Source organism: Cydia splendana, chromosome Z (assembly GCF_910591565.1).
Source record: "Cydia splendana chromosome Z, ilCydSple1.2, whole genome shotgun sequence".
NCBI classification, from domain to species: Eukaryota; Metazoa; Arthropoda; class Insecta; order Lepidoptera; family Tortricidae; genus Cydia; species Cydia splendana.
In genome coordinates, this window is record NC_085987.1 from 42,121,615 (window position 1) to 42,140,624 (window position 19,010).

A 19,010-nucleotide genomic window follows, 5' to 3' on the forward strand; every position below is an offset into this window, starting at 1 on the left:
TGATTATTTTAGACGCCAACCTATCAATTCATGTTTCCTATATTTTTTTTGGGTTGCTTGATTTTGCTGCCAGTTTTTTAATAATATGATGCTTAAATTTGAGGCTAATATAAATTTATTGGTGCTAAAATATTAATGCACAGCCAAATTATATTATTATATGCCCAGTGAAAGTTCCTGTTTAATATTTAGTTGCCCGGTTAATAATAAGCCATAAAAAATTTGGCTCTGATCGCCGCCAACGGGCCAGGCAAGGTGCCTAGAAGGCTGACCGTATTTCCTTGCTGAATGGCGATACTTATAAGCCAAATTTTTTATCTATGGTTTTTTTAGTTACTTAGTACGTTTTATTATGTTTGTGTAATTTCTTTGTTATAATTTTGAATAAAGAGTATTTGTCTACTTATTTATTTTTTGCCAACTATTCTTGGCTATGACAATTACATAGAATGCTACGGACGTCACTGACTGAACATAATAGTACATTACTACAGAGGCCGGGACGAAAGGGGTTGCCGGCCGAAGACATATAGACGGCCGAGCGAAGCGAGGCCGGATTGGTCTGAGCGCGGGCAACCCCATTTCCCGCCGAGGTATGTATAGTGCTTTTCTCAAACATGCAATGAAATAAATAAAATAAAAAATCCACGACCAAGTTTTATTTATACAAAAAACGAAAAGTAAACTACACCCAAAATATAACCAACACGTACCTATATCATTATCACGCGTATGTTTTACACGAGTCGTGTATTTTTACTACCCGTATATTTTCATGTATCTTTGATTTTTTCGCCTTGTATCCGTCTGACTGTCGTTTTCGTCACATAAGTTTACATAGTCTTTCATGTTAATATCATGTTTCACATACATCGTTGCTTTATGCATGGAGTAAATAAGTATAATTTCCACAGTGTTGACGAATTTGTAGTTACATTCATTTAAAATATGCCACAAAACTGTTTCTAATAAACTGTAAGCCATTTTACAGAGTTTCTCAAATAATAAAATTGCCATAAGTAACCATATACATACTTCGTCTTTGACTTGGCGGCAGAGGCAGCAAGTTATTAAAATCAATTCTGCTTACGCTGCCAATTCCAACACCTACAATTAATATTAATTTCATTATTTCGTCGGAACTCATATTAAAGTCAAAAAATCAACAACGCACCATAAATCCAATAAAACAGAATGAATATTTTTCAACTTTACCTCCATAACAATTTAAAAAATATAACTATGCGTGTTTGAGTAGACCTTTTGACCGCTAACGTTTAGATGAAATATTTTAAATGTTTTTATTTGTGTAGTTAAATTTATAATTTAAAATTATAAAATTATAGAATGTATTATTTATTAAGTTCATGTTGATTTTATACAAATAAAACTGCAAATTATAGCAAACATTTTTTTTTTTTTTATAGGCGTAGTGGCAGAGTGTCATTACGAACCATAAAGCAAATACTGCCTCTAGTTTTTTTTAATGGATGAATGCCACGATGCTGTGTCACAAATATCTGTGAAATGAAAATTAAAAAAGAGGACTTTGCCGGCCTAGGCCTGCAAGATGTGTATGAAATTCCATTAACGACCTTTTGTCCTAGCCGCACCTGAAACGTCATACTTCGCAGCCTATTATAAGGAACATAACATCAATATTTCATTGCATGTTTGAAAAAATTGTTATTAATTTAATATTTGATATTCACAGGAACATCAAAAAATTGTTGAGGTAAAGTAATATCAATATCCGTATTAGTTAAATGCAGGCTGCGTAGATTAATGACGATGACTGATTCTGAAGTATGATTCATTTATGAATAAGTAGGTATTTTATTTTATTAATTATTTCATGAATTATTAAATAGGCTCGTGCCATGGTCTATAACTCTATATCGTCCAGTCCATGGTCGTCCATGGATATGGATAATAATTTGGACATGACTTTTATTAAAAGTAAAAGAGGTGATGTATTTTTCAGATGGATTTAAAAATCACTTAAATCCAAGAAAACATAATAATACTTCATTGTGAAGAAAAACGAAGTGTCCAAATCAAATATTGTAAGGCCGATTTTGAACTGGCACAGTTGAACGCTGTAAAAAACGTGTGTCCAAACGTGTGAAAAATTCAACCTGAACCAGACACTTGTTGGAAGGAATATGGTGGAGATATATTATTCAGCAATGGATTTAAATATCACATAAATTCAAGAAAAAATTATAATACTTCATTATGAAGAAAAACTAGGTGTCTCAAATCAAACATTTTAAGGCCGATTTTGAACTGGCACAGTTGAACACTGTAAAAAACGTGTGTCCAAATGTGTGAAGAATTCAACGTGAACCAGACACTTGTTGGAAGGCACAGACAAAACATCCTCCAGACTTAGCATAGTCGCGTTACCCCCTCTGCCACGCATACGGTAGTTTTATTTTACTCCATGTTCGAGTCAAAAGTGTCTTTGTGTGACGTCCGTGAACTCGTTCGTCGTTTGAACGGACCAATCACGGCACGGGACTTCGCTCGCCTCGTCCCGCGCACCCCCGCATTTTTGGCATCATCGGTTGCATGAAATAATTGCTCTAAACTCGGTCTAGAGGATTCCTAGTCTATGTTGGAAGGAATATCAGCAAGCTATGCTCGTATATGACCTTAATACCCCCCACCAATCTTCTATTACAGGTACATGGGGGTAGAAATAAAAGTATTATTTGGTGAAATCTGAGAGAGTCTGTCGCATTTAAGCAGTTTTGCGAGTGGGAACTTACTTCTTTTCGAAATGTTAAGTGTGGCCGAGGAAAATTACCGCACAACAAATGCCTTAGAAGGATGGCACAAACGGCTTAACAAAAACTCCTCTAAAAAACTAATTAAAACTACTATTCGTTGAATTACAAAAAAAGGAAGCTCATCACTACGAAATTTTTATATTCAAATTCCTTTTTATATAAGAGATCAATTCCGGTTGCAATGCCGGTTCAAATTCCTTTTTTAATGCTAAAAGGACAAAAAATACATATTTTCGTAGCTTATTACATCTCGTACTAATAGACATATATCACTAATATATATATTATTATTATGTTATAAATACAAGTAAAAAGATAAATTTTAATCTTGTTCTACGTTTAATTTCTGCGAATAATAGGTACAGGCTATACAGGTTATTATCCTTTTTGCTTGATTATCAACGTGTTTACTTGCAAACTGGCTAGTAAAAGGAGAACTTATACTTATGGAAATTTTGAAATGAAAACAAAAATTAAATCATAAAGAGAGAACGTCAAACAAACGATTAAAACCAACTATAAGTACCTAATAGATGCGGTTTTTACTTCATGTTGCCAACCTTCCAACCAAGGCCCAAGAATAGACATCGCCACATCGAACGTAGCCAGCCCTATGAGCACCCTTCCGCAGGGGACAGACCTGGGGGACTTTTCATAGGTGGGGGTTTCAAATAAAAATGTATGTTTCTTTATTTTATTTTATTAGATTTAATTTAGGTAGTATATATTTATTTCCATAGAGTTTAATATATTAAACTAGTAAATATAATGAATTTGTAAATTTTTGGTCTGGTGTACGACTTAGACGACAGCTGCTCTTTTTTCCTTGATTTTAAAAGTTTTAAGTCATTTTGTTGCTTATTTCAACAATTGGATATTTTTTTGTATTTTATTATATGATGAGGTAATATTAATTATTTTTTGATTTCGTTTTTAAGTTTTATGGTTTATATCTATTGGAGTTTATACTTAAATATGCTATATACATATTGGTTGTTCAGTATTTAGCAAGCCGGTCGCACAGGCTTTAGGTTAGTTTTCGTTCATGTCGTCTCGGATATGGGTGAATATGGTATCGATGCATTCAGTGTAATACCCTAAACACAAATATATGAGATGACAAGCGCGAAAGTGGTGGGGGTAGTTGCTGTGATGTCATAAAGTTGGCAGTACAAACGTTTTTCTTATTTTATTTTAAACATACCATGTGGTTTACCCAATGAAAGGGTTTTGTGAGTAGATCACAAATATATAACATACTGTAACATTTTCAATACTTGGTCTAACAAATTATTAGAAAACTTTCAAAAATCTCACAATCCATTGTTGACTTTCAAGTAAATAAAATACATACCAAGCGATTATGAATATCCTCTATATAATGTTAAAAAATAATTAACCAGACATATCAAAAAATAAGAAAAGTTCATCAAGTTGAAAAAAGTATAATTTTCTGTTACATTAAACTACAATAATTATTAAAACAAATAAAAAAACCCGACTGTTGACATATATTTTTGTAGTGGTCTTTTTACTAGCTTTCATTTGGTACCCATATTGCTACAGTAAGAAAAAAACAAACATCCCCCCTCCATTTTTTCATTTTCAGGCGTCATTTTCAAAAATTTTTATAGTGTCACTGAGGAATTCAACCACACCTCACATGTCAAAAACCGTCCAGCCGTTTGGGCTGTAGGGCGCGTCAAATAAATAGACATATATATATACCCACGCTCGAAAAACATTATCCTCCTTCTGATGCAGTTGGGTAAAAATACCATTTTATACTATTTTGTTACTGGAAGCGTATTTTTACGCGACTGCATCAGAGTGTGCAAGTCTCTACGGCGGCGGATAGGTAACCACTCAAGCTGAGAACGGAACGATGAAACATGGTCAAATTTACGCAGACCAAATATAAATCTTATGCAGACGTTCTGCAGGCGCTCCATCTTATTAAGAAGTTCCTCATTAAGGTCCAGGGTCGCGATGTCCCCATAGTCCAGAAGAGGAAGCAAGAGAGAGCGGGCAAGGATGACCTTCGTACGAAGTGGGAGAAAATTTTGTAGGCGCCGCAGAGAGTGCAGTGAAGCGAAAAGTCTTTTGCTGACCTCGGTAACGTGAGCTGACCAGGAAAGAGTCTGATCCATGATACTGCCTAAGTTCTTGACAGTAGAGGAGAAAGGAATGTGGTTTTAGATTTTAGATGAATTTACGTCAATAACTAATATATCAATAAAAGTTCTCTATACCCCCCATATATAGGTGACCCCCCTTGGTGCGCCCCTCCTGCCAGTACGCCGCTTAACTGTTCGCCTTCGTGTTACATCTAAATTAGCTGTGTAAAGTACCATATTGACCCCTGTATTCTGCTGGGAAAATAAAGAGACCTACTCCTGAATTTCTACCTTTTTATTGTTACCTTTTTCCTTGTCTACATTTTCACCCTGTTCAGTTGGGTACTCTTTCAAACTCCTGAAAGAGTACGTAATGTGACAAATCCCCCTATGCTTAAAAAATATTCATCAACGGGATGGTGTGACTGGTATGAGCAGCTGGATTCGCTCCCGATACCGTCCCCGGCCCGTGGACCAAACTGCCGAGGTACTTACCTACTCTAAACTTTCGCTGTCTGAGCCTTAATATGCAGAATTGCAGATAGGCTATAAATTCAATTGTAATAACACCGTTTTTAATAAACAACGAAAAGGTTTTCCCTAACATCAATCTAAGAAGTGAACTTTTAATTTTATACAAAATGCTACTTTTACCAAGTTAGAGGCAAATGTTTATCTCATCGACTTTTTACAAGTTCTTTATCAACCACAAAATGGCAGAATATTTCTGTAATTGTATCGTATTACACATTTACTTCGATATAATATTTCATCAAATTGGATCCGATTTGATTAAATCTAATACGAAAACTTTTTACAGGACCTGCAGCACAGATCAGTGGTAATGTTTCGTCTATTTAAGATTTTTCTTTTCACAGTTTTTGTTCATTTCGTTTGTTGTATTTGTATTTTTTGGTGCCGAAGTAAGGGTCTCTTCTGGTTTTTGTGTACAGTAGGGCTACCGCCAATACCGAAAATCGTCAATTGCGGGGATCTTACTCTTTTACTCCAATGAAGGCGTAATTAGAGTGACAGAGAAAAATGCCCGCAATTGACGATTTTCGGTATTGGCGGTAGCCCTACTGGTCTATTCATTTTTATTTCACAATTTGAATGATGTTTGGGAATATACCTTACAAATTAAACATATTTCATATATCACAGCTTGTTTTTAACAACATTATTTTAACACTTTCAGCGCCAAACGCCCCATTTCCAATAAAAATGAACACATAAAGCGCGTTGTTGGCAGTGAACGTGTTAACTGATCAATTTCAGATATTATTCTTAACTAAAATTAACAAATTGTCAACTACTCATAAAATTTAAATCTAGCTTTTTGCTCTTAAGTGTAAAAGTATCAGTCACTTGACGGTGTTTGTCAGAGGACACATGTGTGGAAGCATGAATTAGTTTACTTTTATATTTATTAATTTACGATGACAAAATGGAGGCAAAAAATACAGAATTTATTAAAGTTCTTTTGACACAAAGAAGACGTCACTGATTCTCATCGACGGCCGATGATGAAACATTAAAAAATACTTATCGGGTGTCTAGAAATACCTTTGATACATGATTTAAGTAATTTAATATTATTAGGAATAGGTACTTAATTTCTCTTTTTTGTTAAGAGTCCGCTACGCATTCTCGCACCGGTCAGCTACCTCGCACGTGTACCTATGGTGGAAATGCAGCCTAAAAATGGCACCCGCCCCCAGCGTGATACTGAGATCTATAGTAATCCATAAATTTACAATTACAGCAATGTGCAAAACAAAAACAGGTGATACGACTAACAATAAGTATTTTTAATTTGTATATGCTTTGTAATATCATAGAGTTAGGAATGTTACTGAATTCCTAATTTCTATTAGCAGAGGGGTCTCAACTCAACCCCCGCTCGGCTCCGGGTCGTTCTCAGCGCAGAGGTTGTCCATCGCGGTTCAACGCGGTAACGCAGCAAGCGTGATGGGCACCTTTGCATCGGGGGCGATGCGGGGTGGGTTATTTGTTTAGGTTTTATGGGTATAGTTTAGGTTTAGTTGTATTTATAGTTTTAGGTTACTGATAATTTATTTCTTAGTAGGTACTTAAATAAGTGAAATTAATGTATCATTAATTAAGATCATTAATAAAGTAAATTTTGTATTTCTATTGACTAACTACCTTAACGAACATGCATTCGTAGGAAAACAACTTTTATTACTTTTATAGAAACTGGCGATAGAAATTAAGGTAAGTGAATAACATTTATTGAATCAAAAAATATGTTCCGAAAGCTTGAAGGTCACATTATACATCATAATAACTAGACCCCGTTATCTTGTCGCACTGACATTGCTTTTCCGTAGAGCGTGAATGTTTTTTTTATCGACCATCTCGATATCGATGTTGATTTAATGCAATAATGCAATCGAATTTTCGCCTTTTAAGTCTATGCTCAATCTCAATGAAAACTTCTTGATTAAAAATAAGTAGATAACCTCATTGGTCTTACCTGAACCGATAACCTTAGATAAATGATTTAGGTTTCTACTTGCAACTGCATGTCACATTGACAGACGCAATCCCTTGCAGTTATTTGGAATAGTGTTTGTTTAATGTTGACGTGGAGTTTATTTAATTGCTTAGAAGAATATTACTATGATACAATGGAAGAGTTGAAAACAATATATACTTAAACATCTAGAAGATTCCAACAAACAAAACATTTAGTAGGCGGAAAAGCAAACCAAGGACAGTTTAATATGGACGTGACAAAGTTCATAATTTCCTGCAATATCCCTTGGAATAAATTAGATAACACAGAATTTCGATTGTTTATTCAAAATTGCATGAATGGTAAATATACAGCATCAGTTATTGTTCCTTCGGAATCTACACTCCGATTGCAGTACTTAGAAAAACTATATCAAAATACATACAAAGCAATTCAAGATGAACTGCGTGATGCATAAGTACATCTATATTTCTATTGATGAAACACAAGACGCTATCAAAAGAAAAATAGCAAATGTAAGTGGTATGTACAAAGATAAAGAGAGTAAGCCGCATATCATTGCCAGCCTATTTCTTGAAAAAAACGAACAGCGAGATCATTTTTAAACTTATAACTGATTCCTTAGACGGCTTTTTTTAAAGGCGTGTACAATTACCATTTCCTAGTGACTCCTCTTTTAGCTTACATTCGTGGCTCGTGGCTCGGCTCGCGGCTCGTCTCATGTTCGCCTCGAGCTCGTAAGCTCGTCGGGCTAATGATTACACTCTCGCCTCGTGGCTCGTCTCGGGTCTCGGCCATAGCTCGTAAGCTCATCGAGCTAATCGATTTTAAACACAAACGGCACGGTATAAGGCTTGTAACAGAATTACAGCTGAGCGCGAATGTAAACAGGCCATCGCGAGCCCCTTTGACTCGTGCCTAAAAAACCGCTCCTCCACGCTAGCCAGGCGAGCGCGAGACGAGCCACGAGCCTAACGCTTACACTCGTGTCTCGTGACTCGCACGCGAATGTAAACCGGCGGTTTGAAATTATCAGTGGCATATATGTAATTTTAAGTTATACACTATCGACATTTAGATAGTCGATAAAAAAAAGCATTCACGCTCTACGGAAAAGCAATGTCAGTGCGACAAGATAACGGGGTCTAATCATAACATAACCACAAAGTATCCTTCGTAACTAGTAACAACTGCATAATAGGACCGCATTTTATTGAAGGAACACTGAATGGACTTAAATATGAGTAATTGAGTATCTGTTGAGAAACGTGTAGCCAAGATTATTGCTTGAAGTTCCAGCTAAAATCTAGAGAACTTATACTTTCAACAAGATGGAGCTCAAGCTCCTGCACACATTTCACGGCGGATTCGGGAATAATGAGCCAAGAGTTTCCAGAGCGGTGGTTTAGTCGCCTGGTCACCTCGTAACCAGGATCTCACTCCTCTAGACTTCCTTTTGTGAGGTGAGATTGAAAGGCTAGTTTATGAACGCGAATCGAATTCAGTCGCGGAACTTCGTCAAAAAATAATGCAGGCGTTTGTTGCTGTTAAAGTCAAGGACTTACTTACTTTACGTACTTTAAAAACTCAGGGACCTTTTAAGACGACGCCAGCAGGAAGGGAGCGGTCACTTTGAACACTTATTAAAATACGTTTATTAATTTGTTATTTACGTCTGACGTCTGAGCTAAGATATCAGAAACAATTCACTGGGTGCTAGATGTCATTTAGTGTGGTTAATGATAAAACTTCTTATTGTATCTTAAAGACAGAGGCAACAAAAGGCGGTCTTATCGCTAAAGAGCGAGCTCTTCTAGACAACCTTTAGGTAGTGGAGGAATGATAATATTAATTAAACTATTTAGGAGGTGCAATAAACTAAATTAGAAACTAGGTACACTTTGTGTTTAAGATAAGTGTTTGTTAGAAACATGAATTATTAAATAAGAATAATTTAAACAATTGACGCAATTCATGATATTGTCCAGCCTCAGCTAAGCCAGAAACCCTAATTTTATATCATTTTTATAATTACACCATGAATAAACAAGCTTTTCACCAGGTGGCGCAATCCCAAACAAATGTTCAGTAATCCTTTTTAGTTAGTCTTTAGCTCAAAAAGTTGCCAGTATATAGAATTGTAGTCTTATTTGCTTAAATAAAATATTCAATGTACCTGTACATTCATTTATTTTATACTCTGAAACTGTGTGAGGACTGTGATCGGTTACAATGTGCCGCTACACTATAAAAATAATAATTATAAACACAATTATTACAGAAACTGAAGAGGTTGGTGAAGGTATAAAACATGTAAATTTAGCTATTTTGTGGGTTTAGGCCCAGTTCTACAGATTTCTATCTCTATAGATTTTCAATTTCACAGATTCCCAATTCTACATAATTTGAATTCTACAGAATCTTAATTCTACGTATTCACAATTCTACAGATTCCCAATTATACATAATTGGAATTCCACAAAATCTCAATTCTACATATTCTTAAGTATACAGACTCCCATTTCCAAACTCCCAATTCTACAGATTTCCAGTTCTACAGATTTCCAATTCTACAGATTGTCAACACTTCAGACAATAATGTATCTATAAAAGTAACACAGCACGATTAGTACGGTCATATTTGAAAACATGTATACGATAGTAAATTTTACTCTAATAAGTTTTATTTTCTAGATACTACGTAAAATATACTACTTACTATAAGCGATACGCCGTACTTAAAAGAAAAATATGTTTGGTTTTTAATAAGAGTAGGTCTTGTTTGGTTTATATTTAATTCGCACTCGTTTTATTTGCTGTAAACTACAATTATCCACAGGCCAGGCAGAACCGCCTATTAGAATCTCAATAAATATGAAGCTCTTTGCTGTAACAGAAAAGTAAGCAAAATTTGGTCATTTTGAAGGATGCTAATCTGTTTTTAAGTTTAACAATTTGAGCAAAGTTTTGCATCTCACTAGTCTCACTAAAGAAAGCGGCTCTGGTTTATAATAGATAATAATAAAGAATCTGTGCAGTTAGGAATTTGTGAAATTCAGATGAATTAAGAATATGTAGCATTGGGAACCTGTATAATTGGTTATCTCTTAAATTGGGAATCCGTAGATTAGAGAATCTGTAGAATTGAGAATCTGTATAATTGGTTATCTGTTAAATTGGGATCTGGGTCATTCTAAGTTAAGAGGTATTAACGGTGTCCATGATACATATCCATAACTGTAACTGATTAGACTGTTCAATCAGTTACCCATTAGCATGAAGGCAATCTATAATAGTTTTCTGTTTAAAAAGAAGTTAAATGCTTTCTTGTTGGAAAAATGTTACTACTCTGTGGAGGAATATTTTAGTAAAAATTTAGATTAATGCAATTATTATGTCTACAAATATTTTAAGATTTTCAATTCATATATTTGACATGAATAATAAATATTAATTTTGGCTTTACATATGAAATATTATTGCCTGTATTGTTCTAATTATGTTTTTAATTTAAATTGTCCTTTTAATAACAGTTAATTTCAATATTTATTGTTCATGACATTAGAATTAGATTTTTTTTTTCATTATTTATTATTATTTTTTAAAGTGTATTTAATTTGGTGTTTTGTATGTCTTGTTATAAGTATCTTATAAGATTTGCTTGTGTATATAGATAAGAAAATGTATATGTATGTAAATTAATTTCAAACACAATGAAAATTGTTTATGAATAAACTATGACTATGACTATGACATACTTTTCTTAAACAATTTAAATAAATTATGGTAATTTCCCTTAAAAGATTGCTTTTCCTCTATAGACAGTCAATTTCAATTTATTAATTAATTCAGTTTTGTCACAATTGCACCTCAAACGTGCAAAATGTCCCTCCCCTGGCCTGTCCCTTTGCAGGTTTTTCAATTAATCAGTAATTTTATCCAGATGTAATTCCCATAAATCCGTTAAAGCTAGTATACTTCATAAATTATAACAAATATTGATTGTAATGTTATTAATAAAATCCTTTAAACTTTTCTTTTTCATAAAAAATATTTATGTTAAATTTTGTCCCCCAAATTCTATGTCTCCTACCCTGGCCATTATGTAAATGTAAAAATATTGGGTTTATAATTTTAATTATTGCCATTTTAATCCCAATAGCAATGCATTTCAAACAATACTAACGACCAACTCTGCGACAGTCATCTTTTGGTTCCGATTGTCAGTCATTTTGATCATTGACCTCTTTACTTGACAATGTTCGACACTCGACATATTATAATATTATGTTAAGTAAACTTGTACTTAATTCGTATTATGATAAAGTACTTACTTAGCCATTAGCTATTATAGATAGGATTGTGATTTATAGTTAAATAAGTCAGACCTCTATTAATTATTAAATCTTAAGAAGTATAGGTAGGTAAAGCGGAATAATTATATTTTCATAACTCAGATAAATATGTAATCATACTCCTAATAATGGATATTACCGGACAGATTGATCAAGAATTCAAACAACCTCCTATTGAAAAAACAGGGCTTTGTACAATTGACGGACATCTCAATTCCCCCATCACATCTGATGAAATTGAATTTCTACTGAAGTACGAGGAGTTCTATTGCTGGAGACACAAACATATCAAAGCTCTTCTTAATAATACTTTTCAAGGTGCAAAGTCATTCACAGAGACCCCCGGTTGCCCATGGACCTACATAGAGAAGCTTGTGCTCAATTGTTCACTCACCTCTTCGAACGCCCACGAAACAACAAGCCTCCAATCCATCGTTGAAGCCGCAATCTCAAATTCAGAGGTACATCATGAAGCCTATTTTGGCCGACAGATGCCTCTACAAGAGAGGATGGACAAAATTAGGGATATATTCCACATTTCGCACATCCAGCAAGCATACAAAGACAAAGTTAAAGTGCAGAAAATAAAAAGCTCTCTAACGGATCAAGAGCATTTATTGGGCGAATTTTATCTTCTCTCCGATAACATTGCAATTGAGAAAGAGATAACTATAATGCGACAGACGAAGAAGGATAGTTACTATATCTTTCCCACTACAATGGTAATTTGTGTACTTGATAACATCCAAGCCAGATTTCATTTGGCTGTGAATGTCGCACTAAAGGAAAGATTTGAATCAATCCACGGACTTTTCCAACAGTATTTGGACATAACTCAACAGGCGAAATTAATGAGGTCACGATACTATAAGGATAATGTATTCTTTGACTTAATGAAAGATTGGGATGCTCGTGTAATAGGAATGACGGTCGAAGACAACATAAATGATTTGGGTTTTGACTCTCTTACGGCCGAGATAATAAATGGATGGGAAGGAAAATTTGCGCAATCGGATCTCGATCACTGGACACGGTTAATATTAGGTCATTACCTATGAAATTGGCGTTTTGTTCGGAGAATTTCAACGAAACACGAATTTCCATACAATTAATTTTGCGGATATTTTTTTGATGGCTAATTCAAACCAAACAAAATTTTTCCAGTAATTTTTGACACCTTTAAGGTATGTTTTCAATATCTCCATTTCTTGAAAATTGGTACCATTAGAAAAATATAAGTAATTTTAATACTCGAACCGACAGCACATGAAAAGACCTATTTTCAAGGCTTAATTCTGAACACTTAACAATAAAAAATAACAATTAATTGTATGTAAAATCGTTGTTTATTGAGTGCACTGTAGTTTTATTGTAATTGTGTATGTACTTTTGTAAAAAAAAAAAAACTAGGATCAGACTTATATCTATGAACAAAAACGCCAATTTCATAGGTAAGGACCTAATATTATGTCATAAATTTAGTTATGATAGGGACTTGCAAGTACAGCTGTCATTTTACTTTGCAAACTTGAGTAAGAATTTTGGCCACCCGGTCTTGAATCTGGTCGATGGCATTAAACAATTAAGAGAGAACTCGAAGAAGAATATCCCAGTTGATGATCAATTGGCCCAACGGACTCTCTGGAAGTTTCAAGAAACCTTTGTGACAAATTATTACATGAAAAGAGGCCGGTACCCGATATTGGATGCCTCTCTATGAACAGACAAAATTCTTAAAACGTGTTTAGAAGAAGGGCGGCTCCCTACCAGGAAGGAGAAGAGGAATATTCCTTTATCGTCTTGAGCATGGGTGAAGCTTAAGAAGAACTTTGAACTTGATCTGGACATCGATGAAAAAGACTTACTTAAGGACACAGCGTGTTCTCCACCGAGGGACCATTGGTTCCTTCCGTATGATCAATGTGCTTTTAAGCACTTATACAATCAAAGAAAACCCAAGTCAACCATAGATTTCCAACCTAGGGTGCTAATGAGGTATCTTCAAGGTGAAGAAGGGGAACTGGCAAAGAAGGTACAAGAACAAGAGAACTTCTACTATAATCATGAAAGGGATGATATCACTCAATTGTGTAGGAAAGAGAGAGAACTAAATGCAACCGGTCGGGTCTTTTGTAAACAGACATATGAAATGAGACTTATGCAAGTTGCTTTAGAGAAATCAGTTGGGGATAATATACTTCCCTTTATAAAGGAACAGACGATGACAAACTCAGAATTGGAAGCCACAAAGAGAATGGATAAAGTGGCATCTTCTATTGCACAAGTCGGACATGCAAACGTGAATCTAGATTTGTTAAAATGGAATCAATTACAGAGGCATGACCTGAACAAGTACATCTTCAAAGAACTGGATGAATTGCATGGTAGATCTAACCTATATTCCGACTCTCACCTCTGGTTCAATCGGTGTATGATCCTCCTGGGCTCTCGTCTGACCCCGCCTGAAATTGGAGAAGATGGTGAACCAATCCCCGGAGAGTACTGTCATTATGACCAATTTGGAGGATTAGAAGGTATGCGACAGAAAGCATGGACAATAACAACTATAATGATAATTAAGTTGGCACTGGATGAATGTAATCTCCAAGGAGAGACAATGGGTCAGGGCGACAATCAGGTGATTCATTTGACATTAAATCAAGAACAACAGAGGAATCCCCAAAGAACGATCACCCTCCTTTTAAACACGTTAGATAACCTCTTCAAAGCAGGTGGGCTTAAACTTAAGATGCAGGAAACATGGTACTCAAAAAACCTCTTTGAATACTCAAAGGTAAGGTTTTATAAACAGAACAGGAATGTTGTTTTATGAAAGTGGTATCTCCCCTGGTCAGTTTTATTTCAAAATTATTGATATAAATACTTAATTGTATTTGTATATTTACTATAGTTTATGCATAGATTATATAAATACTTTATTTTAATTATTTACAATAAATATTTTCACAATTATATCTGATTTAACATGAAAAAGTCACTCCCCTGGCGTCTTTCCCCTGGCGCATAATTTTCCAAAATGTACAGTGGAGGTATGAATTCTTGTTTAAATGAATCATTACACTTTAATTTGCTCGAATTTGTAAGACGGCTGGTCAAAATTTCGATTCTGTTTATGTTTTAAAGAGATCAGGGGAGAGACCATTCTCTCTTTATTACATAGAAAAAGTACGGTCTCTCCCCTGGTGCCTTCTAAAATGGTAAATAATTAAAAAAATGACTGATAGCTTACAAATATACATAAAAGAGTTGTTTCAATAAAAATATTGTATAATTAGATCAAAATTTTAACATTTATGTTGTGCCGCTTTTTCATATAAGCGATTACCTCTTAACTTAGAATGACCCGTCTATATAATTGGTTATCTTATATGTTAAATTGGGAATCCGTAGATTAGAGAATCTGTAGACATGGGCCTAAACCATTTTGTGTACATTTATACCATTGATTTAATTACTTAAATATTTGAGGTTCTAACTTATCCTGCTCTTCTTCGATTTCCCCACGATCCAGGAATTCCAGGAGGATGACAACGAGAAATCGGGGAACATACGTAAAAAATAGATCTCGACGAATAGAAGGCCTCCTTGTATCGGGAGATTAAAAAGTGTATCGCGAATCAAGAGTATCAAGACGCTGCTAATTAATCATGACAAAATAAAGGATTAACAGGGTTTGATAAAAAATGTTATTTTCTATACATTTTTTTTTTTCACAGGAAATAAATAAAACATTAGAGGTAAAATTACTGCACATTATATAACCACTACACATAAATATTTGAAAGCTCGACGGCATTTATTTTTTCATGGTATTTAGGTAGTCATATAACAAACACTGACAGATAAGTGAGATATTATGTATATCAACGGTTCACTTCTACAACGGCTATTCTGAGGTGCCACTTCTACAGATAAAGGATCCTAAAAACCCCAAACTTGTCCCTTTGGAAATGGACAGGCTGGAAAGCCTTTAAAGTAATTTTGGAATTGCATCTTCATAATTTTTTTTCTGTTTGCAGGACACACTAGAAGTTGTTGAGGTATTTATCTAACATAAGTAATCAAATATAAATTACTAAAAGACATAAACAGGAATATAAAACTAAAACTAACTACAATAGGCTAGATGACAAATTTTCATTTACGATATCAATCGATCAGGTTTGTTTTTAGGATCAAATGTCTATATGGGACCCATTGCAATAAAGCAATACAAAAGTCAGAAATGATAGTCAAAGTCTGACAATCGTACTTCACTCGCGAAACGCCCCTAACAAAACGATAAGTGACCGTGACGTCAAGGTCACTGAGAGTCCATCTTGAAGTATAAACTGTATGGAAAAAACAAGATAACTGCGTTTTTGTCGGTGAAATGTTGCGTTTATGTACATAGTTGCTATACAATCTTTTTTTGGATAAAATTTAAGGAATCGATTGGTATCCTTACTTATTTCCCAACTAACATTAGGCGCTAAATTTAAGGGTTAGAAGAGATTTATATAAGCGCCTATTTACTCTTTAGGTGTTGTTAGTGCTCTAAAAATAGGAGTTATAGCCGGATATAACCCCGTTTTAACCCCGGATTGGGCACAAATTTTATCACCATAAGATTTATAACAGTGCTACAGTAGGGTTAGCGGATAAAAAAAGAGACATAAGAGCGGTATAGTGGAGCTACAATAGTGTTAATTAATTCTTTAGGAGCTAGATGGGTTGCATATAGGTGACTACAAACTGTTGTAGTAGAAGAGCGCTAAAGTAGTGTTGTAATAGCGTTGATTAAGTACTTAGGATTTAAAAGGGTGCCAAATAAGCGAATACTAACTACTTGAGTAGTAGTGTAGGGCCATATAGATGATACTTTCAGCTTTAGATGGTATATTAGCATTTAAAGTCAATATTTGTAACACTCAAGAAGGTAATTGCACATTTTTCCTTAGCCCTATCTGCTTTGGTTGCAGATGTTTCCATTTCGTATTATTATTCGTAAGCTTGCTCTGTGACAGCTTGAAGTGAAATGTAATGGCGGATAATTAAAAGCAAATAATTATTTTAGTTCACTGATGCAGGAGGTTACGAGGGGCACACCGAAATGATCGGGAATAGAGTACTTTAAACTGAGCTACATTAAATCTTTTTTTATCACACGCGTACTGGCAACTGACAGTCACGATGCCGTTTTCACAATTTAAAAAAATAGCGTCATATTTTTTAAATTCCATTTTCAAATTGACAAGTCGCTGGACGAAATGGAGCTCACCCGTGAAAATTTTCGTGCCATTATTTATCACAACTTTCGCCGAGGGTTATCTCCAGATAACTGTCTTAATGAGCTTGTTTCTATATATGAAATGGAAGCACCGAGTCAAACGACTATATATCGTTGGTATGCAGAGTTTCGACGGGGTCGTGCCTCTCTCAGCACCGTGCCTTCAACAGGTCGGCCGAAAACAGCGGTGTCGCCCGAAAACGTCGCGGCTGTAGAAAAAATACTGAAAGAAGATAGACATGTGACATACGAGCAGATTCGGGCATCCATAGGCATTGGAATGACTGCAATCCACACGATTTTGCATGGTGAGTTGGGTGTCAGAAAATTGATTTCCCGGTGGGTACCCCATAATTTGTCAGAAGAGCAAAAGGCGGCTCGTGTCGATTGGTGCCGATCTACTCTAAAACGCTACAATGGAGGAAGGTCAAAAGCCGTTTATAACATTGTCTCGGGTGACGAATCCTGGATTTATTCCTATGAGCCTGAAAGAAAGCACCAGTCGGCAGTTTGGGTCTTCGAAGACGAGGTCAAACCAACGAAAGTTGTGCGTTCCCGCAGCGTGTCGAAGAAAATGGTGGCTTCGTTCGTCTCAAAAAAAGGACATATTGCCACAATTCCTTTACAAGAACAAAGAACGGTTACCGCTGATTGGTATATTACAGTTTGTTTGCCTGAGATGCTGGCCGAACTTCGCCGAGGGAACCCCACACGACGTGTCATCTTACATCACGATAATGCGAGCTCCCACACCGCCCGTAAAACAAATCAATTTTTGAACGAGGAAAACATTGAGTTGATGTCCCATCCTCCATACAGCCCTGACCTGAGTCCAAACGATTTTTTTACATTCCCTAGAATTAAAGATTTATTGCGTGGTCAACGGTTTGAGAACCCAGAAGCCGCCGTCGAAGCCTATAAATCGGCCATTTTGGCAATGTCGAGTTCAAACTGGAATTACTGTTTCAATGACTGGTTTAAAAGAATGCAAAAGTGCATTGATTGTAACGGAGAGTACTTCGAAAAACAATAAAATATAATTTATATATCTAGTGTACTTAGTTTTTTAAATTTCCGAGCATTTCGGTTTACCCCTCGTATCTGCGGATTTATGATCGCGAAATTAATTACACTGTCAAAAACTATATGTATTACTAACAAAATTTTAATGGGCCTCTGATCCTTTGCATGTTTATCTGAATATAATATTGCTTTATTTGTGGTCCACCGTATTTAATTTTCGAAAAATTACTCAATATACGTGAAGTCCGGTTTTAAATATAACAATACTAACATTAGGTCGATATTGAGTAAAATTATCGATTTTTATGAAGTATTTACGTTCTAATTAATAGTTTTTGTTTTGCTTATTGATTCATCGGTCATCTTAACATGGCGCTATAGGCTTAGGTTCTAAGTAAGACTCCAATAACAGTATAAGATGTACTAAGGTATTGAATAACGCTCGTCTGCGACTACATGATCGATAATGGTGACTCATAACTTCTCTCTTCGACTGTAAGTGATACAAGAGAGTTAAGTAGCGATTATGATACACGGAGCTATAAAAGACTTTTTATCGCCTGTTTAGAACCTTAAGTGAAAATTGCAGCTTCTTATTACCTACTCATATAGATATTAAGGTGGTAGAATTCACTTTGAGCTATAACACTAGCGGCTTAAGATGCATTATAGCGGCCAAAACGGCTACTGTGGATCTTAAAGCTATACATGGACCTCTTAAAGACCTTGATGTCACCAGAGCCTGTAAGCTTAGAATATGTAGCTATTCTACAGCCGTTCTATGTCTTTAGGTGATAAAATAAGTGCTAAGTGTCGCTTAATTATTTGTTGGGTTCCTTCTTGGAAGTTAAAAAAAAGTTAATTTTTGGAACTTTCAGGTCCTGTATTTTTGTATTATTTCCATATATTATTTTTATATCCACATTA

The 19,010-nt window shown here is 35.1% G+C and overlaps 1 protein-coding gene across 2 annotated transcripts in view; it reads left to right on the forward strand.

The window, feature by feature from the left end:
- The window catches only part of LOC134804130 (puff II/9-2 protein-like), an 85,576-nt gene that overhangs the window by 12,601 nt on the left and 53,965 nt on the right, over nt 1-19,010 (forward strand). For both annotated transcript variants that reach the window (XM_063777075.1, XM_063777074.1), the window contains 7 exons: nt 1,715-1,735; nt 5,733-5,753; nt 6,678-6,698; nt 7,130-7,150; nt 9,697-9,717; nt 15,508-15,528; nt 15,811-15,831. In XM_063777075.1, the coding sequence (XP_063633145.1) occupies nt 1,715-1,735; nt 5,733-5,753; nt 6,678-6,698; nt 7,130-7,150; nt 9,697-9,717; nt 15,508-15,528; nt 15,811-15,831 (147 nt within the window). The remainder of the gene's footprint in view (nt 1-1,714; nt 1,736-5,732; nt 5,754-6,677; nt 6,699-7,129; nt 7,151-9,696; nt 9,718-15,507; nt 15,529-15,810; nt 15,832-19,010) is intronic.